Source organism: Malus sylvestris, chromosome 10 (genome assembly GCF_916048215.2).
Source record: "Malus sylvestris chromosome 10, drMalSylv7.2, whole genome shotgun sequence".
Lineage (NCBI taxonomy): Eukaryota > Viridiplantae > Streptophyta > Magnoliopsida > Rosales > Rosaceae > Malus > Malus sylvestris.
The window spans coordinates 21,775,110-21,799,484 of record NC_062269.1 but is presented as its reverse complement, the minus strand read 5'-3'; the positions used below and the strand labels follow the sequence as shown (position 1 = coordinate 21,799,484).

Genomic DNA, 24,375 nt, shown 5'->3' with positions numbered 1-24,375 from the left:
TGAGTTTTTGGTGATGCCATTTGGATTGACTAATGCACCTGCAGCTTTCATGAGGCTAATGAATGAGGTATTCCAGCAATATCTTGATAGGTTTGTTATTGTTTTTATCGATGATATTCTGGTATACTCTAAGTCTAAAGCAGATCATATTCGACATCTTAACTTGGTATTAAAGAAATTGAGGGAGCATCAGTTGTATGCCAAGTTTAGTAAATGTTAGTTTTGGTTGAATCAAGTGGTATTTTTTGGGCATGTAGTATCGGCACAAGGAATTCAAGTAGATCCTCAAAAGATAGCAGCAGTGGAGAATTAGGAACAACCACGAAACGTCACTGAGGTACGGAGTTTTCTGGGTCTAGCAGGTTATTATCGATGGTTTGTTCAAGATTTTTCTATGATTGCTTTGCCACTAATGAAGTTAACCAGGAAGGATGTTAAGTTTGATTGGGATGAGAATTGTGAGCAAAGTTTCCAGCAGGTGAAATATTGCCTCACTCATGCTCCAGTATTGGTACTTCCTGATGATAGCAGTAACTTTGAGATTTACAGTGATGCTTCTTTGAATGGTTTGGGATGTGTTTTGATGCAGCATAATAGAGTGATTGCCTATGCTTCTTGACAGTTGAAGATTCATGAAAGGAATTATCCTACTCACGATCTTGAGTTGGCAACCATTGTTTTTGCTTTGAAGATTTGGAGGCATTATCTCTATGGTGAGAAGTGTAAGATCTTCACAGATCATAAGAGTCTTCAGTATCTTTTCACTCAGCATGATCTTAATCTTCGTCAACGAAGGTGGATGGAGTTATTAAGTGATTATGACTGCACTATTGAGTATCATCCGGGTCGTGCAAATGTGGTAGCTGATGCACTGAGTAGGAAACCTCAAGGTCGACTCAATGCTTTGTATGCTTGTCATGTTCCTCTTCTTGCAGATTTGAGAGCTACTGGAGTAAGGTTGGAGTTAGAAGAACAAAGAGAAGCTTTTCTTGCTAGTTTCCAAGTCAGGCCAGTCTCGGTTAATCGTGTACTTGAAGCTCAAATGGTTGATGAAGAGATCTAAGAAATGATTCAATTAAGAAATGAAGGGAAAAAGAAAGACCTCAGGATTCGAGAATCAGATGGCATGCTTATGCAGGAGAACAGAATGTATGTGCCGAATAATGAGGAATTAAATAAGGAAATTTTGGATGAAGCACATTGTTCGGCTTATGCGATGCATCCAGGAGGAACTAAGATGTACCATACCATTCGACTATTTTATTATTGGCCGGGTATGAAGAGGGAAATTGCAGAGTATGTAAGTAGGTGTATTGTTTGTCAGCAAGTCAAAGCTAAAAGAAAGAAGCCTTTTGGTCGGATGCAACCACTTCCCGTTCCTCAGTGGAAATGGGAAAATATAACTATGGATTTCGTGTATAAGTTTCCGCGTACATGAAATGGATTTGAAGGTGTTTGGGTGATTGTAGATCGGCTTACTAAGTCAGCACACTTCATTCTTGTGAGGGAAAAGTATCCTCTGAATAAATTGGCTAAGTTGTTCATCACGAAGATTGTGAAGTACCACGGAGTTCCAGTGAATATTATATCTGATCGAGATCCAAGATTTACTTCTAAGTTTTGGGTAGCTTTTTAGGAAGCTCTTGGTACGAAACTGCTTTACAGCATTGCTTATCATCCTCAAACCGATGGACAATCAGAGAGGACTATTCAGACGTTGGAGGATATGTTGAGATCTTCAGTGTTACAGTTTGGTGATTCTTGGCATGATCGCCTAGACTTGATGGAATTTGCCTACAATAATAGTTTTCATTCGAGCATTGGTATGTCACCATTTGAGGCACTTTATGGTAGAGCTTGTCGCACGCCATTGTGTTGGTCAGAGGTTGGTGAAAGAGTGCTAGAGGGCCCAGAGATTGTGGATGAGACTACTCAAAATGTTCAAGTGATTAAGTCCAACCTGAAAGCGGCCCAGGATCGACAAAAGAGTTTAGCATATAGACATGCTACTGATCGAGTTTATGATGTGGGTAATTTGGTATTCTTGAAATTATCACCTTGGAGAGGTGTAGTGCCGTTTGGAAAGAGAGGCAAACTAAGTCCTAGGTACATAGGATCTTATGAGATCACTGAAAGGATTGGTGAAGTTGCTTACATATTGGAGTTGCCTCCGGAGTTATCTAAGGTACATAATGTGTTTCATGTCTCGATGCTTCGACATTATGTTTCAGATCCTTCACATGTGATTCCTCCTCAACCTTTGGAGATTAATCCGGATTTGACGTATGATGAAGAACCAGTGACTATCTTGGATTGGAAAGACAAGGTTCTAAGGAATAAGACAGTGAGCTTGGTAAAAGTATTGTGGAGGAACCACTTAGTAGAAGAAGCTACTTGGGAGACGGAAGATCAAATGAGAGAGATGTATCCTAGATTGTTTTATGAGTATTAAGTGGCTTGTTTGGTTGCATGAATTTCGAGGACGAAATTCTATAAGGGGGAAAGATTGTCATAGCCCGTTCTGGGATTTTATTTATCGAGAACGTGAAATGACAGGATTACCCTTGACGGTTACTAAGGTATGTGTGTGTGACATATTATTTGGACTAATTACACATATTCCATAAGCTTTTGGAAAAAATTTTAAGTTAGATTAAAATTTGGGTTGTAAATTTGTGTGGTTAGGGAATGAAGTAGTGATTTGTTTTTGAGTGGACCACACAACACACACACAAGACAACCCTCTCCTTTCCCCCGTGCTCTCTCTCTCTCCTCTCCGTTTCAGTCTCACTCTCTCCCTCTCGAACCGTACGGACCAAAGCACAAAACCCTCAAAACGTCGCGGATCGACGCCAAAAAGGTAAGGTTCTTCATCCTTTCGACCTCTTGAGTTGAATGGTACCAGAACGTATAACCCTCGAAATCACGTTGAAAACCCGAGGTCCGATTTGAGTACTGTTCATGCATTTGTGATGTGTTGATTTTCAAGGAATTCTAAACTTATAGTGAGCTTAGTGAGGTCCTAAGGAAACTCGGAGTACTTAGTTTGAAGGTTTTGGAAGTCGGGATTGTTGAGTTCGAAGTTGGCCGGTTTTCTTGGAATTTCTCCGATGAGATTTCGTAGTTTTTAGAGCCTTAAAGTAGTGTAACATGAATCCACATGCTTAGGGCTTCATTTTGACATAAAATACGTGAAAAATGGTTGAGAAATGACGGAGAACAAGGAGATTGAAAAATCTCCAGTTTTCCGGCCACCGGAAAAACCAGTCCGGTGAGCCCAAGGTAGGAGACGCGCGTAGGGGCGCGTAGACTCGTGCCCATGCCGGCGCGTAGACTCGTGCCCATGCCGACGCGTGGGGGCGCGTGCAACCTCATAAATTTTTTCTAAAAATACCTCGACATCCGTGACGTCGAGTAGGTCACTGTGGTATATTCATATATCCAAATTGAGAACCGTATGAGAAGTTATTACGAATTGTCGGTTATGTGCTTTAATTAACATTTTTATAGTTGTTTCGCATATAGGTGATACCTATCCCGAGGACGAGCGCATCCAGGGACGTCACGGGGGTTACGACCCTTCGACTTATCAGTGAGTGGGCAGTATTTCTGTTTATACCTATATACTATTGATATTTTTCCCAGAAATTGAGTTTAAATGAAAATACGTTTTAAAATGTCATGCATGCATATTATGAAATATATGAATTGATAATTGATGCATATATATATATATATATATATATGTGAATTGGTGTTGTGGACACACAGGTAAGTATCAGGTGAGTTTTATGTTATTCATGTGAATCATTGATGATGTAAATTGTGTTGAGAGCTCATAACCTGCACCCCTGGTGTTAGTGCTTATATTATTCACCGCACCGCACGCTCACCTTGGATCCAAGTAGGTGCATGTCGTACAGACCATGGGAGGGTTCCAACATGCTAGTCGTATAGATCACTAGAGGTGGTTACGACTAATAGGTGATCTTAGATTATGCACGCAGATGATTGATGAGAGAAGCACTAGAGCATATTAGTACACCATTCTTGTCGTACAGACTACTTCAGGTAGTTCCGATTTATGTGCAGAGTAGTGCCGTACAGGTCACCGTGGTGACTCTGGTTGGTTTGGGATAATGAGCTATAGAATTAACCGTACAAGACCAACTGCAGGGTCTCCGATTGATTCATTATGTCATCTGTTATATCGATGCATCCATATTCTATTATTGACATTTATAGCATAGCATATTTTCTGGATTTGATAAAGATTGATGATTTGAGATATATGAGGATTTATATACTATTATGTTATTTTCTGGGAAAGTATACAGGTTTTACAGTGAGGGGTTAGAATTGTTTTGAGGAAATGTTTTCAAAAAGCTTTGGTTTTACTGACCCACTCAATTTTGTTTTGCGCTCCTCCAGGTTCTAGTTAGCAGTTGGTGGCTCACGAGGTTTTCTTCGGCGTTCCGACAGACTTCCTGCATGTAGGACTCACCTGCGGGTGTTGTAATTTAATTATAGTCCTACTTGACTGCACCTAGTAGTTATGCTCTGAACTTGTGTACTGCACACTTAAACTCACTCTAGCATGTTAGTTGGATATTATTGCTAGTAGTTGGTTTTTTATTCCTTCGTATTTCTCATATCTTTTGCTTCCGCATCGCACTTTTGGTTACGTCACGCTCACATGACGGCCAGCACGCCTTGATTCTAGGATCGGGGTGTGTCAATACTGTGTTAAAAGTAACCATCCAGCTAAATAGGTCAAGAATAAGAAGAGCCTTGTCATTTCTGTCAAAATACAGCTCCTGAGACAGGTGCATGAGCAATACTAGCACCCCAGATTGTGTATACTGTACAAAATAGGCATGAATTAGCATGAAACAGCAACCAAATTGAAAATAGAATTGGATATCTTCTATTACTCTCCTTGAATATACTGTTTCACAACCCAATAAGTAAGACTACATGTAACCTATTATCTCAGAAAAAATCTTGTCACTGCTAATGATGTAGATAGTGAAGGAAGATGAAATAAAAAACGATATTGAAGGAAGATAATTTAGGAAATAAAATTTTGATGCCGCACGTGTAGTGTGTATAATTGGGACATAAAAAAAGACAAAATTTAACCCTTTGAGGATAGGTAAGAACTTTTCACATGATAATTCCTGAAAATGCCTATTCAATTTTCGAACTACACTTGAAAGAGTATTTCACAAAACTTTGAAGAGGAAGGAGAAAAACAACACAGAGATAAATGCACTAACATTGGAAAATGCTCTTTAAAGTATAACCTAATACCTGTGCACTTACAAGCAGTTGAAAGTCTAGTGATATTTCTCAAGAACATACAAAATTCACCAATACAAAGCAATTACCAATATTAGTTGAAGTAATTGGCCATTTACCTCCCATCGTACAAGAGCGGTATTTCCACTAACTAATCTTAAAATATGTCCACAGGTTTTACTGGGAATGACCAGACCTTCAAATCCAGGAACATGCAACGGGAGGTGCGTCTCCACAATTTGAGACCTGTCCTCCCCAAAGGAGCCATTAATCTCAACCAGGGATGATATACCCAGAGACTTATCCAAAAAGTTATACCTGTTGACAGGATGATTACACAACATAATAATTAATTGTTTAGATAAACGAATATAATTAATTGTTACAAAAATTCTTAGTATTATCAAGTTCAACTAATAAAGCAAATACTTCCCGAATGAGGATTTCGATAACCAAATTAAAGTTTAACCCTACACCCATATAGTGATCAGGTCTACACTCATTTTGTTTATCAAAAACCAGAATTTGAACGACCATGCCAAATAATTCTACTCACACACATTCTGCAGGCCAAGTTCCTTCACAAAGTGATGATAAAAGGCGAACTAGTTCCACAGTCCTGAAAGGAAATTCACCCTCTAAGTTGCAAAGAAGACACCGGATAGGGCCATCAATAAAACTTTCACGATCCCAAAACTGGATACAAAGTGACTCCTGCAAAATTCAGAAGAACTGCCATTTAGAATTGAGTAACAATTACACTATTCAAACAAAAATCACAATTTGAACTTTATAATTATAAAATATTTATATTGAAGTCACAGATGCTGAAATATAACAAGTGTCCAAACCTCTCCCTGATAAATTTTGCAAAGAATATCCAGTATTAACTTCAGAGATTTATCTTCCAGCTGCACAAAACAAGGACAGAAGAAATAAGAAATACATCCAAAAAAATGCTAACAAGGTTTTAGCAGAGGTCCATTATGCATTTACCTGAAGACTGATCGCATAAGAGGCAATAAATGCAGATACAAAAGTTCTCAACACACTACGGTAGCCGTCAGCAGGCCCCTAAAGAAAACAAAACACAAAAATGATCACTCTTTAGGAAATGAAAAGACTGAGGGAAGAGATGCAAAACTCGTTAACACCTCAAGATGGATCCCAAGAGACGAAAAAACCAAGCAGAAAACTTGAACATATGGGGCACCCCTAGAAACTGATCACTCTAAACACATACACTTACAAATTGAGAATAACTTACATCTGGTTCCTTCAATACATCACTTTGAAGGATTTCAACACAATCATTCAACAATGCAGCCTCGAACGCTTGACGAACATAACCAACATGATCAATCTCCTGGAAAATAAAATAAAATAAAACTAAACTAAACACATTAATTATTTGTATTATTCATGCAGACTGGAATCAGAGACAACATATGCACAGAACCACATACCATTAGTACATTGCTCTCTTCACTACCTGGAAGTGACGAAATCAGACAAAGAAACACAGCCCAGGCTAGAATTAATGGACCTGCTTCTTTTGTTTCAAAAGCATTGAATGTTGAAATTATCGCTTCCATCTCTTGGACATCAGCCAAAGTAAAAACAAATGTGCCCTGCCTGAGGAATAACACAAGTGTTCTAACATTTAGAAAAAGAAAATAAGAAAGGATATAGTTAAAGGATGTATAAACTGGAAATTTTAATAATGGACACAAAGAACAGAGCCAACAATAGCATATAAGCCCTACGGAATCAACCATTGATTAGAATGATACTGATGAAGCTTAACAGTTTGCATTTTAATAAATAAAAAGAAAGTTACCCAGCACAATTTAGCTTATCTATATCCATAGTTGCCTTCATGGCATTTTAAAATTGCAAATAAGATTATCCTATGGTCCTCCGATTGCAAACCTAAAAATATAGATTGTCCTGAATTCCCAGTCACAGTAGCATCACAGGCTTGGCTAAAAGCATGCTTATAGATCAGATAGTAGTGAAGGTTCACTCAAATCAGGATTCTGTAGTTTGGGTATGGAAACGTTCGACCTTGTAATGGGTCAGTGATTCTTAGTTATATAAAAGTATCAATCATATTGCATTCACATGAAAAAAATAATAATAAAAGAACAAAATCGTATGTGCTTGGTTTTCATGGTTAGCAGAATTTTCTGACCCGATAGAAACCAATACTTAAATCCACCTTTGTTATTTTAACTCGGTCCTGTCTAAATTACAACACCATGTCTTAAAGATGAGGCAAACTAAAGGCATGGGGCGTCTGCCTTACAAGTGGATTCCACCTCAGGACAGTTCATCCCTTGGTCTCCGCCAAAAGGAATCTTCATTGAGTAATGACATAAGCCAAAAAATATTGCAACAAATGTGAACTCCACAATTTAGATATTTAATGCAAAAATCAACAATTTGACCAAAGATATTTACTGTCACTAGATCATGACTTGCAGAGTAAATACATAGATGCATCCTAACTAGCTAAGAACCTGAAAGGGATTGCATCGTGAACCATCTGGAGAAGACTTTCCAGGTCCAGGGTTTCTATAAGGATTAGAAGCAGCTGGACTTTGGTTTGATAAGAAGAACGTAGTGCTTCAGTTGATACTGCCAGCTTTTCAAAGTTATAAGACCCAGATAAAATTCCCAGCAGGAAAAATGTATTGAGCTTGGACTGGATAAGAGAGTACTTCATAAATGAATTCTGTGACGAAGATAACAAAATACCTTATAGAGCACGCACAAAGTTTTCCACCTTTCACCATTACAAGTACAAAATGACTCATAATAAGCAGGGAAAAGAATGTCCAAAACCAAATTGTCTTCAATTAGTGTCTCCTCAGCCCACAAAGTGAAAAGATCAATATCCTAATAAAGCAACCAGACAAGATAACATCAGGTTTTGTAACAAATACATAATTATTCAATCCCAAAAAAATGTGCATGTAGACGTGTACACATATGTCGAGACGCGTATTTGTACATGGGCATCAACGTAATTTCAAATATAAATAGGAAACTTTAGATTGTCAAGTATGATAGGATAGTCCCACTTGCTGAAGCTAAAATTTGTTTCACATCTTCTGTCCTACAGCCTCGCATGAATGTAAGACAGGGACAACTAAATAGATGTTCCCCACCCAAATATATGTTTCTTAGGCTACTGCACATCACATGCGAGCAGAGACTTCATAGTTGTTAATAACTGGCTTTAAACTTCCCCCAACTGTGTCATAGCAATGACTCCCACAGTCCAATTAGGTCACTACAACCTCTGTTTTACTTAACATAACCTCCTTCAACACACTATCTCAAATAACAATATGAAAACCTAGTAAAAGATAAAATACCAAAGAGTTACCTTGTCCATTGTGTCAGCTTCCTATCCCCCACTACTGACATTGTAGCCAAAGATGGTCAACAATGCAGTAAGATGTAATTTCGATGTCAATGAACTTCATAATTTGGCATAGCACATCCCATAAAAACGAAAAGATCAAAAGGGCGCCTGAAGCGGGGAAAACAACCTAATTGCTACACTAGGGAGTAGGGATTTATAAACTTAAGGGGTAATATCATATTTTCCATCTAGTTTAGAAGACTCAAAATCAAACAAAGTCCGTTCTTGAATTGGGATTTATGCATACCATTTGTTCAGGGTGATCGGAGGAGAAAAGGACTTGCAGCACATTTATCAGCTTCGCCTCCATTCCGTCAGAAATCAACTTTAGTACTTCCTCCTTAATAGCATTAGCTTCTCCAGAGACGCTTCCAAAAGACACTGTATTAATGACCAATTCTCAAACATTTGTTGAAGTTCAGCTCTAAAAATGTATCCATGATGCCATAGAAAGTTTAAATGGAGGGTGGGATTGATGATTGACTTACAAGCATGTGTGAGAATACTCCTCGTGCACTTCAGCAGGCACTGGCGTTCAACGTAATAGTGAATAATCACCTGCATGAGGGAATAGAAGGGGGAAAACAGAAACAAATTAAGTGAGACAGACCACTAGCTATAAATGTCCCTCTTCTTTTTTCTTTCCCTTTTGTGGTAAAAAAGTGTCTGATTTATGTAAGCAGCAAATAATTTCGTTTGCACCGAGCTCATCCAACCCTCACACCAAGTACTTAGAACATAGGAACTGTTATAGCATCCAACACTCATATCAGCCAGGCAATGAGAGAGATACTAACTGCATGAAAATACTCGTGCAGTATAGAGTCAAGAGCTACATCTTTGTTCTCAAGAGACCTTTCAACAAGAATGTACAATTGCACCTCATCCAGACACTGAGACAAACAACAAAATAAGTTTCGTAGCAAATGGAGAATCAATGACCATCACTATGTTATACAGAATATCATTATCTATCTGCTTCCAACAACATGAGAACATGTAATTAAATCAGCCAAGCAGCACCCAATTGTTGAAAATGTTATACAGAATATCATTATCTATCTGCTTCCAAAAACATGAGAACATGTAATTAAATCAGCCAAGCAGCACCCAATTGTTGAAATTTTGCATGTGGATCATTCCAAGCTCAGAAAAAGTCCCATTATAACATATTTCATTATTCCTAAACTGCTTGATTAGTTTTACAAGTCAGTAATTGAGACTCGAAAACGAAATCAAAGTTCTCGCTGAGCCCGAAAGCAAAAAACAAAAACTTTTACACTAGGCCGAAGTTCAAATTCGGAATTTTAGTTGATTTGAAAATCCAAAATGTATGTATATATATCCACCAGATGTACACACATTTTAGAAGTAAAAGTGGGATAAAAGCAGCAGTACAAACTCACCAAATAGGAGCTGATTTTCAAAGCTTTATCTTTCAATTCAGGCTTTATATTCAACTGATGAGACCAAATTTCCACTTGCTGTGAATTCAAAGCCTCCCTCGAATTCTCATTGGGCGGCTTGAAGCAAGACACTGTGTCCACGAACCATGCATGATTGTCCTTCAATGTCTTTACCTTAGTAAAATACCAATCAAGTTCAAAACTTTTCATACATTTTTATTCATATATATATATATATATATATAGAGAGAGAGAGAGAGAGAGAGAGAGAGAGAGAGATGGGGGTTTACCAGAATGGGAGGGAGGTCGGACGACAGAGAGGCATTTTCGAGCTCGGTTAGTAAGAGAGAGAAAGAGTCCCACCAGAGGGAGGCGTCGACGGGCTTAGTGCTTGCCATTGACGGAGCTTCGAAGCTCAGAGAGGGTGAACTTAAAACCCTAGAAGAAGAGGGTTTTTCAGTTTCAGAATCGGAAACCCTCCCATTATTTTGTGATTTTGTGATATTTTATTCTTTTTCGCGCTTCAGAAAAACTGTATCTGCGAAAATTTGGACTTCAAAACTTTGCTTGTATTTCAATTGAGATTTTGTGGTATTTTAATTATTTTAATGAATTTCGGTGTATTCAATCAAGATTTTAAGTGATTCTCTGAAATTCAAGATGTATTCAATTAGAATTTTAAGATTGTTTATTAAAGTCTTTAGAAATCCGAATGTATTCAATTAAGATTTTAAATAAGTTTATAACAGTTGAGTTGTATTCAATTACAAATTGATTTTAAAGAATTTGAGAAAGTTGAGAAATTAGAGGGAATTAGAGAGATTTCGTAGTGTATTTTAAAACATCCACAAATCTCACATCTCCCCATAAGATTTCGAAGAAATTGAATCAAAATTTTATATGGAATCTATACAAATCAATTAAATTCCATAAAAATTCATGAATTTATAAATCTATTAAAGTCTTTTAAATTCTCAATTGAATACACCTCCTTTATTCAATTAAGATTTTAAATAAGTTTATAACAGTTGAGTTGTATTCAATTACAAATTGATTTTAAAGAATTTGAGAAAGTTGAGAAATTAGAGGGAATTAGAGAGATTTCGTAGTGTATCTTAAAACATCCACAAATCTCACATCTCCCCATAAGATTTCGAAGAAATTGAATCAAAATTTTATATGGAATCTATACAAATCAATTAAATTCCATAAAAATTCATGAATTTATAAATCTATTAAAGTCTTTTAAATTCTCAATTGAATACACCCCCTTTGGTTTAGTTGGGTCAGAAGCGATGAAGAATTAGATTTTCGATTGGGCTCAGGTTTGGGCTTGGTGCGGGTATATGCTGGGTTTTTGAATGTTAGCTTTAGGGGCCTTCAAAATCATTAGGCCATTTCTAATAGAAAGGGTTAAATGTCAAAAAATTAAAAAATAGTAAAAAAACGTAATTGAAAGAAATCTGAATCTCCTTTTAGAATAAAATGATCAACCTCTTGATAGGAAAAAAAAATCAAGACAATTTATGAACTAAAATATAATTCCACAGAAACCCTCATTTTTTTTTTTTTGGTTGAAAGAACAATTCATAGAAGCAGAAGGGCACCAGGCCAAACAACATAAAGAGAGCTTCCCCGAAAGCCTAGGGAGCAAAGACCAAGATAAACAGGACACAATGCGACGCCATCCCGCAGGACACCAGCGTCGTCCCATCTACTTGTGCAAAAAGAATCCCGACCTTTACAAAGGAGGACAAGGAAGACCGTCTTTGTTCAAAATACCTACAAGCGAAGATGGAGGTCTAACAACCCAGCTGAAGCCGCACATCTCCGGTGATATATTCCTCGCGACGAAATCTGCCACCCTATTTGTTGCTCGCAGAACCCAAGACCAGGAGCATGATTGAAAACTCCTCCCAATCTCCAGAACAGGGATAAGATTTGGGAAAAGGTCCCAATCACAACTCAGAGAAAGAGAATTAAGGGACCGCATAATAACTTGCGCATCCGATTCAATCACCACCTCCAGCAGTTGTAAATTTTTTGCCAATAAACACCCTTCCAGAACGGCAAGAGCCTCCACCATCTCAACAGTAAATGCATGCACCCTCACACTCCGCACCACGTTACAACCCGAGTAGTTGTCTCTGACCACAATCCCAATATTACCGCATAGAAAGTTTCTCCTCCAACAAGCATTAACATTTATCTTCCTCCAGTTAACAGGGGGAGGAGACCATCGAACAAGTCGATACACACCACGAGCAAGGGTGATTCTATCAGCACCTGATGGTCGAATAAACGAAGAGGCCAACTTAAAAGAATCCATGTCAGTGACTATAACCCGAATAGTTCTGAAAGGAGAATGATGAACCTCATTGAAAATTGCATCACATATGGCCCTCCAGATAAACCAACACGAAAAGACCAAATAGGAGATAGTACGTTCGAGGTCCACCTTATTGCCCAGATTTTGATTTCCAACCGAGTACAACCACTCGCCCAAAGTTGTGACAGAGCTTTGATCAATCTAAAGGCTCAATGGACCTTCCTTCCACACCCTAGATGCCCACAGGCAAAGCAGAAGAATATGCTCCATAGTCTCCTCTCGTTCTGCACAAATGAGGCAAAGTGGGGAAATAACACACCGACGTCGATACAGGTTAAGTTTGGTGGCACAAGCATCACAGAGAGCCCTCCACAAAAAGTTTCTCATTTTTGGAGTGGCTTTACAGCTCCAAACCCAAACCCACACTTTTCTAGTGTGATCGAGGTATCTCCCCAATATGATATAGGATGGTAATAAAAAAATGGAAAAATAACACAAATTGGCCATTTCCTTAATCTTAGGTCCAAAATAAAAAATTTTGGGATATGTATAGACCATGCACATGATATGCATAACAATATGACAGGAATAGGATTTTCCTAAAACTTGAAATGACTAAATTTCCCTCCAATATAAATGGGTTATTTCATCCAACCCAGTCAACATTTACTCTGTTCTTGTTCGAAAACCACAACCCTCAGCTCGACAAACCCCTTACCTAAACGGCACAACCCATTTTCTAACTGACGACAAGATTTGAAATCCTTGTCCAATTTTTTGACCCATTTTCTAGCATTTACTATTTGTCTGAAAATCTCTCTTGCCCAATCCCCAGCTCGAAGAACTTTAATAGCCAAACGGCGTGACCCAAATTCTGTCCAATTTTCTAACCAACACCAACTTTACAATCATTTTTTTATAAGTTTCGTGGCCAAGGCGAGTTTGGTATTTATGGATTCAAACAATACTAATGGCAAAATAATAATAATAAAAAAAGATACGTTTTGAATTGAATTTTCATTATTTGAACTTAGGTTTTCCCAGTTTGAAAATTTAGGGTGCGTTTGTTGCACCAAACTATCTCGAACTGGACTAACTTCAGAGATTAAGTTGGACTGGCTTGTCTTGGACTAAGGGCTGGTTTGGTATTGATGTGCTTTGAAAAAAAGCTGCTGTGAGAATAAGCGGCTGTGCTGTGAGAATAAGCGGGTGTGAAATAAATCAGCAGAGCGTTTGGTAAACTTTTTTGTAAAAGTGCTTTTGGAAAAAAAAGCAGTCTGATAGTGGGTCTTTTCATTAAAGGAGCACTATAGCTCCGTGTGCTTTGAAAAAAAGCCAATTTTCCAAAGCTGCAAATAGCAGCTTCAGCTTTTTCCTTTGATTTCAGCTTATTCTCACAGCAGCTTCCAAAATAAGCCATTTTTTTTCAGTTTACCAAACACCTAAAACCCTCATAGCTTTTTTTCACAGGTGCTTTTTTTTTAAGCACCTCACTCCCAAACTAGGTCTAAGTAGGACAAGAATAGTGAAGTGTTTGGTGCAGTGCCAGACTAAACTATGAACTAAATTTTTTTCAAGACCCACCACACTATTTTTTTTATATTGTTAATTCTTTTTTAAATTATAAAAATAATAAACTAAATATTATATTATAAAATATTTTCTGCCATTATTTTTTAGAAGATAATGGATTACTCTGGAAGCAGCTACTTCCCCTTTTCTATCTCAGTACAATTGCTTCCCATTTCCCCCTCTCTCACCACTTTGCAGACAACACAACTCGCCCTCTTCACTTTCTCTCACACCTTTACTTCCTCTTTCTCCTTCTTAGTGTAGAGGTATCGGTGCTCATCCCACTCGTCGTCGACAAAAGCTCCCTCTCTCATAGCCAAGCAAATGAACAAGTCACACAATCAACAGAACCCATGACGCAATTTGGATTCTGGTGGTACTAGAACGATTGATGTGCAACTCATGGAACGATTGGGTTTCAAATGTAGCGATTTTATAATTTTTTTTTGTTTTTTTGTTTCGAATTCTGGGTTGGATTTTTGAAAATGGGTTTTGAATTCTGGGTTGAATTATAGGTTTCAGATTCCACTATCTGGTTTTGAAAATGGATGAGTAAGTGAGGAAGAAGTAGATGGGAAAGGTGAAGCGAGGAAAGTGGAGCTGATTGGTCTTAGTAGTCCGCCCAATTTTGGGCGGTTTAGGTAAGACCCTTTAGCGAACCCGTTAGTCCATGCGAGTCCCACTTTGTCCCACTAAAGTTAGTCCCCACGGGAATCAAACACAGAATTACACAAACACTTAATCTAGTCTAGTCCAGTCCCACTTAGTGAGGGCAAACAAACGCCCCCTTAGGGTTTTGGGTGCGATTGACTATTTTGTACAATTAATTTGAGGAAAATTAACGGATTAGCTTTAGGGTTGTGGAATTGCATGTATTTTGAATTTAATTTTGTTCATGGTTTGTTCAATCTTCATTTATGCATATTGTGTACATATTTTGTGCATGTGCTTTTGATATTGATGGAAATTAATTGATTGAATTTGGTTCATGAATTGGTTCATATTTTGTGCATGTGTAGATGTTAGGCATACTTGCTTGAATTTGGTTCATGAATGGGTTGAATTTGAGCATATAATGTGCATATACTATCCATATCATGTGTGCATGTTTATGTTATTACTTTCATGTGTGTATAAAACTTATGTTTGTCATTGTTGGATTCAAAGGCTCTGTGGAAAATCTTGCAGGTCGAAAGTCAAATAGTATCATTTGTCAGAACTTGTGTGCCCGTTGGACGAGTTATTTCCTGCTACTATCTTCTGTGTCTATCAGACACCTTAGAGTGTCTGTGTAATATAAAAGGCTGATTTTCAAAAGATCAACTCAAGAAATTCGAGGATTCTTGTTTTGGCCATTTGGTTGACGTGGACTGCATTGATTGGTTTGACCAGCTTAACCACTATGTTATCCTTAAGGCTATTAAGGATAGAGTGATAGATGATTATCCTTCATGTTTGAGGAAGATGTCGCAACTTTCAAAAGTTGCGAATTTTATTTGATCAACGAATTGAAGTTCGGAGAATTCCCCCCAAACAAAAGGAAAATGAATGTCATATTAAAGAGATGTATTTCAGGGTAAAGAAGAAGATAACCCTAAAACAATTGAAGGACTAATTCAATGAGTGCCAAAATGAAGATGATTTGTACAAGCTAGGCATGCTGTTCTTCGTCCACTTTATTATTTTGGGGAAGGAAAATGACTCATCCATTGACTACCATCTGCTTGAGTTGGTAGACAATGAAGAAAACTGGGGTGACCTATCATTGGGGTTTGGCGTCCTTCCAATTGTTGATGTCAATCATGACCACCGCTGCTTTAACCAGTACAACATTCTAAAAGAAAAAGAGTAGAGAAATCAAGGGCTGGTACCCAGGATTCCTATAACCTAAAGGGGTTTTTGTATGCATTCCAGGTAATTTCTTTTCCCTTTTTTGTTATAAGTTTAAAGTACTTTACATTTGTTTCCGCTGCAATTTATTTACATTATAACTTTCAATTTTGCAGATTTAGTTGTTTGAAACTTTGTCATACCTAAAGACAAAAAGAACTTAAGGGTGTTGATGGAGAACCCTGAGTTATTGCCTTGAATTTGCCATGCGGACACCAATGTAAATATGTCGCATGAGAAGCTGAAGAGGGTTGAATTTGCTCAACAAACGACACATGTTATTTTCATATCATCCCGCAACAAGTTCTTCCAATTTTAATAAACTTACTGCACTTTAAATAAAATTGATCGTACTAACTTATGCAACACCAATTTTGTCGAATGCAGCTTGTAGTCCAGCCCATTACTTCCACCGAGGCAAAAAAAGCCCTTACTGAAGTAGAATGTTTGACGAAGTTAAGCCTTTTATGAATGTAACACCAGAGCGCGAATGTAAAGGTTTTGCCAATGTTGATCATGACTCCAAGGTGACTCCTTCATCGAAAGGCAAAAGGAACACGAAGGCAGGACACCAAAGGAAGCGAGTGTTGCCATCAATTTCCAATTCAGCAGTTTGTACATTATAGTTTGAATTTAGACACATTGTTTTATTATTTTTGTGAATGGATCTCATTTTCGGGGGTAATTTATGAAATCTTTGTTTTTCATACGCATGATTATGAGTTTATTCCAAAGAGAGAGTTTGATGAGTTTGCACAGTTGATTGAGCTCTAGTTGAGGGTAATTTTGGAGGAACTAGAGGTTGAGCAGGGTGCCCGGGGGCCCTGGCTGCCGAGGTTGAGTGTCTACAGGTTGACGCAGCCAGCCAATCATTTCAGAAGACCTTGAGCCCTGATAAGTCGGTAGGAACAACATCGTTTGCATAACCCCACACCTCTATTACCGAACAAAAGTCCTTTTGCAGGAAATGACACAGTCGTATCGACATGAGATGTCACTTTTCTGACTTTTGATGTCGTCTTGTTCAACATAGTATGCAAAGGATGTCACCTAATCACTCATGCATATATTGGAGTTTAAATTGGATGGTAACTTAGGAGAAGGCCAAGTTGTGTATCTTTGAGAGGGAGACAACGACATGGAGGTTAGCAAGCATAATGGCCAAAATGAGAAAGGCGTCGACGTGAACAAAACTACCAGTCCGTCTAATTTCGAGCTGCTTCTCAATGAGGGATGCGACTGAAACGCAAAGGAATGCAGCTCGTGCACCTTTTCACCCTTCTCCAAAGCTAAAAAAAAGAAGATAAATTTCCGATAGTCGAGCTGAGGATGTCGGAGTTGCCCGGATCCCCTGCGGATTATCCCCAAGCATGATGTGGAGGTTTTCATCGATGACAAACTGGGCCCATTCGCAAAGGTACGTCCACTTTCAGTGGTATTTCAAACAATTGAATATTCAACAACTGTCCAAATTGGAATAACAACATGTGGTTTTTTTTTTTGTACCAGTGATATAATCGACTTATACACATTGACTATTATGGGTTGGGATTTTTTTGCCATACTCAACTATTCGGAAGGTACTCTGCACAGCAACGTAAGCATTTTTTCTGAATTTGTAACTACTTTATGTTTACCACATTATAAGTGATTATAAGTGTTTAATATTGCCTACAATGCATTTCACCTTGGATTCAACACATCAACATCGACCTTTACCTTCTGAGGAAGTGAGTGTTAGAGCATCCTAAATTTTTTTGGGAACGATGTACTATTTTTTCTGGGAAAGTTTTATGTTCTTATTCTTACCCTCGATTCTATTTACTTATGTTTGTAATATGAATTCTTTGTCATTTACAAATAGGCAGACATGTCCTTTGTTTTTGTTTTTTGTGAGAAATTTTTTAATTTTGTTGCAATGCATCGGTGCAAGCAAAAATGAAAAAAGAAGCTACGGATTTTGAGAACGCTAAAACAAATTTTAAGGCAAAGGTGAAAGAAACTTCGATTTTTATGCCTTCGTGGCACTTGGTCAATGTCGCATTAGGCATGCAAGCGTGACACCACACATGCGTGCATGGGAGGATATCGACAAAGTATTCATCCCATGTCCCGTAAACGGCGATAACTGGCTATTGGCTTATGTCCATCTTGTACGTCGCACCATCACGATTTATGATTCACATTTCTCGAGGTCAATGTGGGCAAAAGTGAAGAAACAACTTTTGCATCTTTGTTTTGTAATTCATAGTCTTCTGAAGGTGACAAGATTCGACAAGGTGCGACCTAATTTAAGTCTAACCCAGAAAACAATGGATAAACTGTTTAGCATTGATCATGAACCAAATATGGGCAGCAGGACAATGAATACGTTTTTTTTTTTACTTGTCTTTAACTTCATCATAAATATTGAGTGTGTTGTAAGGTGCACTTATTGTTATGTGGTGGGGCAGATTGCGGAGTTTTCTTGCTTAAATTTGCCGACTAACTTATCCACCGGCTTGGCCATCGACAACGTCATTCCGAAGACATGGGGTTTTTTAGACTAAAGCTTGCGATCGAGTTCATATGAGGTAGTGCGTTTCTGCAAAGTCATATACAGACAACATTTATTTGACTAGTTTTTCTTGTTATAACCAAACAATTCTGTTTCTTCAACTATCGTACATTTTGCGGTTTATTTGCTTAAATGTAATCATAATTTTAGTACTTAGTGGAGCGGTGTTTGTCTTGCCATGTAAATGTTATCGTAATTTTAGTAATATTAGTAATTTTAGTATGCAGTGTGCATATTTTGTGTTGAGCATGTAGTGAGCATGTTCTGTGCATCCCTTGAGCATGTACTATGCATGCCTTGAGCACGTATTGTGCATGCTTTGGGAATATTTTGTGCATCCTTTAAGCATGTACTATGCATATCCTAAAAGTCCTAAGATTAAGCAAATTGCTCATTTTTGTGCATGTCCCAAGATTAAGCATGTCACATCCCGGCCCAGGCCCTCACCACATCCCGGGCCTCAACTCCACTGTAGCACGATATTGTCCGCTTTGGGTCCCGGTCACGCCTTCACAGCTTTGTTTCCGGGAACTCACACGAAAACTTCCCAGTGGGTCACCCATTATGGGATTGTTCTCGCGCGAACTCACTTAACTCTGGAGTTCCGATGGAATCCGAAGCCAGTGAGCTCCCAAAAGGCCTCGTGCTAGGTAGAGATGAGAATATACATATAAGGCTTAAAAGATCCACTCCCCTGGACGATGTGGGATGTAACAAAGCAAATTACATAGATGACATTGAAGTAATGAAACATTTAGGTCCTTCCCAATATCATGGAAGAAACCGGCACTAAAGTCTATCCAAACTAGGGGCCTTTAAGGTTGTAATAGCATTAACAACTGATCGAATTTCTTCATCTATAATTAAAGAAAGCAAACATTGATTTACCTCGAAGGATGCAAGGTTCTATAATATCCGCTCATAAACGTTAACAAAAACTTCCCTTTTCTATTTACTAACCAAGTGTTTAAAGGTACCTACACAACTAGTAAACAGATCCTTACCACAAACGGTGCTATGGCAGTGCCAAACATCTTTAACAAAGAACTTGAATCTAGGGTGGAGCAACCATGATTTAAGAAGTTAATAAAATTAGACATGTCACCACTCACACTTTAGTTCCCCCCCAACTTTCTCAGACATGATAATGATGTTGTTAAAGTCACCTATAAAACACCAAGGCATAGTTTAAGTTTATAATTTCTTGCCAAAGAGCAAGCTGCAACTGCTTTTTAGGGTAAGCATACACAAAAGTGATGAAATGTTGCCTCTTATTACTCAAATCTTGCACCCAACAATGAAAAAAAAATCTAGAAGTCAAAGCAATGGTATTAACTTTAATAGTGATATAATTCCAGCAGAGGCACAAATCACATGTTCTACCAAGAAGTTTACAACAAAAGACTTCATCAAAAAACCTACCAAAGAAATTCTTTTGGATTTTATCTATACCCATCTTAATCTCTAACAAACAAAAAAGATTCATCTTGTTCAAGTTACATAAAAAACTAAAGTTACTCCTAAATTCACTTCTATCAATGCCCCTACAATTCCACACTAGGTACTTCATCCGTCTATTTCTTCCAGATAGCTAATCCCCACCTCATTTGCAAACTCTTTCTAGATTCTTTTACTTGGACTCAAAACACCAACTTTAGGCATAGGGGAAGCCACACTCCCTTCAACGGCATCCCCGACAAACTCACCTCTAGAATCAACATTTGTACTAGCTCTCACAACTATCACATCTTGATTATAACAAATCAAAACACATATAACAAGACTCACTCTTAATAAAAAAAAAAAACTTCATGACCATACCCACACACAATAAATAATCACAAGGTTCAACAAGAACATAGACAACAATTAAATTGCCAAAGAGCAGGAGAACAACTAACTCCCCACCAAAAATCAAATTAAAAAACTTAACATTAAACAATAGCTTACAAGGTCAGCTCTAGGAACCCATTTGTAGTTAGCTACCTTACCATATTCCTTTTGCAACTTGTCCTCTATAGCTACCTCAGCACCAGCCTGTTGCCCAGGCTTTTCAACTTTAGCATTCTCTTCTTCGTGGAGAACCACCGTTAGGAAACATAACATGACATCATTTTGAAGAGCATCCATAACATCATCCTCTACTCGAGTATCCTCAGTATAGATTAGAAGCTCATCCTTAAAGACCCTGTCAATTAAGAAACAGCTATCCTCATCTCCTAACTTAGGTCAACCTCAACTAGAACCTTGACAAAGAGCCCATTTAGACCAAGAATGACGGCACCTTTTCGAATGATATTGCCCGAAGGCTTAGTGAAGACCTTGATAATATTAGCCTCCTTGTATTACACCGGGACACACGGAAGCCTTGCTTAAACAATCAAGTTGTTGATGGTATTCATGTCACTAAACTTAATGGTCTACCGCTCAAGGTGAAAATTTTGCACCGAATATACCACAGACAATTTTCCACCACAACATTAAACTAGTTCTTATCATAATGATTCGGATAAAATGTGTTCTTGACTTCATTCTTCCAGAGAAGACCAAGCTTCCACTTGATAATCCTAGCCTCTAGGTGTTACCCGAACATCTTGCCCATAAGAACTTTGCTTTGGATGTACTCCACATTCAAGGATAAACATAACGAAGTACTCACCTTGGTGACACCACAGTCATGGTGAACGTACCAAAAACCTTTTCAAAATGGGTTCCTTCTAAGTTGTCGAATAGGGAAAGGGTTAGCCCATCTAGGAATGTGATGGTTAACATAAAACATAGGCCTCATGGGGTGGGAAGAGCTCGAAGTAAGGGCTTGAGAATTGGTCATAAAGGTAATGTAACATCCCACATCGCCTAGGGGAGTGGATCCTATAAGCCTTATATGTATATTCCCATCTCTACCTAGCACGAGGCCTTTGGGGAGCTCATTGGCTTCGGGTTCCATCGGAACTCCGAAGTTAAGCGAGTTCGGGCGAGAGCATTCCTAGGATGGGTGACCCATCGAGAAGATCTCGTGTGAGTTCCCAGAAACAAAATCGTAAGGGCGTGGTCAGGGCCCAAAGCGGACAATATCGTGCTATGGTGGAGTCGAGCCCGGGATGTGGTGGGGGCCCGGGTCGGGATGTGACAATTTGGTATCAGAGCCAATCCCTGGCCGAAAGTGTGCCGACGAGGACGTCAGGCCCCTAAGGGGGTAGATTGTAACATCCCACATTGTCTAGGAGAGTGGATCCTGTAAGCCTTATATGTATATTCCCATCTCTACCTAGCACGAGGCCTTTTAGGAGCTCACTGGCTTCGGGTTCCATCAGAACTCTGAAGTTAAGCGAGTTCGGGCGAGAGCATTCCCAGGATGGGTGACCCACTGGGAAGTTCTTGTGTGAGTTACCAAAAACAAAACCGTGAGGGCGTGGTCGGGGCCCAAAGCGGACAATATCGTGTTACGGTGGAGTCGAGCCCAATTTGTGGTGGGGGCTCGGGTCGGGATGTGACAGGTAAAGTTAGGAAAGAGATAATAAATAGAAATGCAAGAGAGATAGAAGGAATTAGGGACAAAAGTGACAACATAGAGCAACCCAGAATAAATAGACCACCTTAGGGAGAAGGCAACCGTCATACAGGCACAAAAACCAAACGAAATAATTAAAAAAAACTGCACAACATCAGTCATGATGCCCACAAAGAGTCAGGATTGGGTTTAGGATGGCCAACTAAGGAGGAGTAATAATGATTAAAACCTAGCTTAAGTAGAAAACATGGAGAACGGGGCCCCAAAAATCCCGAGAACACAACCGACCCACGAAAACTTTAGCATACCCATCCTTTACTATTTTTACCTTTTTAATCCTTGATTGGATTGACGAAGGGTAAAAGTTTAATTTATTAGAAGTAATTTTAGAAAGTTTAGAAGTAATTTTAATTTATTATGCAGGGGTAAAAGTTTGGACCTTTTTTGTATTCAAGAAACTAAGGTCTCGTTGGACAAGGTCCCTACTAGTTGGTATAATCATTTTTTGATAGTTGGGTTTTCTATGATCCCGTTAGTAGAACGGGGGGTTTATGTCTTCTTTGGAACTCCTACTTGTTAAATATTAATGTTGTGGCCTTGAATTCTCATTATTTTCATGTGTGGACTAAGGAATTATCTAAAGATTTAGAGTATGCAGCTACGTTTCTTTATGTTTCACCCCTAGAAATCTCTTCAACCTAGGTTGTGGGAGGAAAACATGTGCATTATCTAAACTAATGCATGTGCATGTGCTGAGCATGCAGTGTGCATGTCCCAAAGTCCTATTTTGGTCCCTTGATTAAGTAAATGGCTCACTTCCCAATAATAAAATACATATATAACATTGAAGTAATGAAACATTAAGTCCTTTTTTATGACAAACCATATAGTGGCTCCAACGACTAGTGCCTTGTAGTAGTCAATTGTCGCCCACTTCTCATTCACATCCACTTTCATTGCATAATGGCGAAATATCTCAAACCTCTCACGAAGTCCCAACCGATAACCTTGGTTGTATTGCTCGCCCATTGCGTTAATGTATGCAGGGGATGACATGAACTTCTCAATCTCTTTTACTGCGATCCTCTTCACGGGTCAACGAGCCTTTTTCAATTTCTACTTCAACGATGTGAGGTTCTTTGCATGATTTTCCTCATGCTTAGTAATCCTCCCTACAATGGTTTCAAACTCATACAGCTCCCACGTGTTAGAGATTTCAATAATTATTATATATATATATTAATATATGTTTATACCATATTTAGGGCCTCATATTTAGACCTCGTATAAATACTTGAGGGACTTAAATGTAATTATGTAATAAAGGAAGGGGTAAATATGTAATTAGGGGAGGAGCCCTTATTCTATAAAAGGGCCTCCTCACCCTCACAAACCCTAAGCTTCCTCACACCCCCTAAGCTCTAAGCTCTCTCTCTCCCTCTTCAACAGAGAAATACAATACAATCAGTGTGGACGTAGCCCAAACCTTGGGGTGAACCACGATACATCTTGTGTTATTTACATTACCTGCAAATTCACGGTTGGATTTACGTTGTACCAAGACCGCCCCGGTTTTGTGCATCAACATTTGGCGCCGTCTGTGGGAATCGATACGAAAAGTTGTGTTGGTTCTCTTTCATTTTTTTCACCTCCATCGTGAATATGCAAAATCAACACTGCAAAATCTACATAAACCCAGAAACCCAGAAACTCCTTAGGCTTTTCCAGAAAACCACCACACCAAAAGTCAAAAGCAAAAGCACGCCAAAAAGAAAAGGCAACAGCATCAAAACCCAAAAAAAAAAGTAAAAAGGGAACCAACCCAAAAGCATCAGTGGTCTATGCTATCAGCTGAGCAATTAACTTTCCTTTCCCTTACCTCCTTCCTTCTGGATATACAAAATAAGACTAGGATTCTCAACTTCTCTCTCTCTCTTCCACAGCGAGAAAGATGAAAGATTTACAGCTTTTGCTGAACCAAACCCAAAAGGTTCGACTGCAGAGAGCTTTCGAAAAGCTCGGGTCTTTGTCTTCAAAAGCAAATTCCAACGCCTCCGTCACCGTCACGTAACCACCACTGGAGTTCGTCGTCACCAACGTCCTGGTCGTTCAACCATCGCAGAGAATGTTACACGTCATCCACGGGATCCACCACGACACCAGCGCGGGAAAGCCAGTACGGATACGCCGTCGACGACAGTGCGGGGGACCAGATCGAGTGCACGGGAAGGTACTGCAAATCGTGCAGCTGCGTGTTGCGCGCTAGGTTTGCAATGATTCCCAAAATGGTGCAAGTTAACGACAACCAATGAAAACTTAAACGGAGAAATTGAGGAGAGAGGCGGACATTTTGAAGATCAATCTCCCCAACAACTG

At 38.8% G+C, this 24,375-nt stretch overlaps 1 protein-coding gene and 1 long non-coding RNA gene across 5 annotated transcripts in view; one reads left to right on the top strand and one right to left on the bottom strand.

Moving 5' to 3' along the window:
* Nucleotides 1-10,706, bottom strand: part of LOC126586808 (uncharacterized) — a 29,065-nt gene extending 18,359 nt beyond the window's left edge. The window contains exons 1-13 of one of the 4 annotated variants that reach the window (XM_050251752.1): nucleotides 10,431-10,706; nucleotides 10,141-10,314; nucleotides 9,532-9,627; nucleotides 9,223-9,292; nucleotides 8,982-9,115; nucleotides 8,062-8,202; nucleotides 7,824-7,948; nucleotides 6,768-6,936; nucleotides 6,569-6,667; nucleotides 6,298-6,375; nucleotides 6,153-6,212; nucleotides 5,858-6,015; nucleotides 5,421-5,619 (exon numbers count right to left, since the gene is read on the bottom strand). In XM_050251752.1, coding sequence (XP_050107709.1) covers nucleotides 5,421-5,619; nucleotides 5,858-6,015; nucleotides 6,153-6,212; nucleotides 6,298-6,375; nucleotides 6,569-6,667; nucleotides 6,768-6,936; nucleotides 7,824-7,948; nucleotides 8,062-8,202; nucleotides 8,982-9,115; nucleotides 9,223-9,292; nucleotides 9,532-9,627; nucleotides 10,141-10,314; nucleotides 10,431-10,538 — 1,611 coding nt within the window. In that variant the 5' untranslated portion in view covers nucleotides 10,539-10,706. The remainder of the gene's footprint in view (nucleotides 1-5,420; nucleotides 5,620-5,857; nucleotides 6,016-6,152; nucleotides 6,213-6,297; nucleotides 6,376-6,568; nucleotides 6,668-6,767; nucleotides 6,937-7,823; nucleotides 7,949-8,061; nucleotides 8,203-8,981; nucleotides 9,116-9,222; nucleotides 9,293-9,531; nucleotides 9,628-10,140; nucleotides 10,315-10,430) is intronic. The other 3 variants (XM_050251753.1, XM_050251754.1, XM_050251755.1) reach the window with 3 other exon arrangements.
* On the top strand, nucleotides 3,460-4,633 carry LOC126586822 (uncharacterized). Its single transcript, XR_007610910.1, has 2 exons — nucleotides 3,460-3,592; nucleotides 4,432-4,633. It is a non-coding gene; the product is annotated as an uncharacterized LOC126586822 (long non-coding RNA).
* Nucleotides 10,707-24,375: the final 13,669 nt, after the last annotated feature.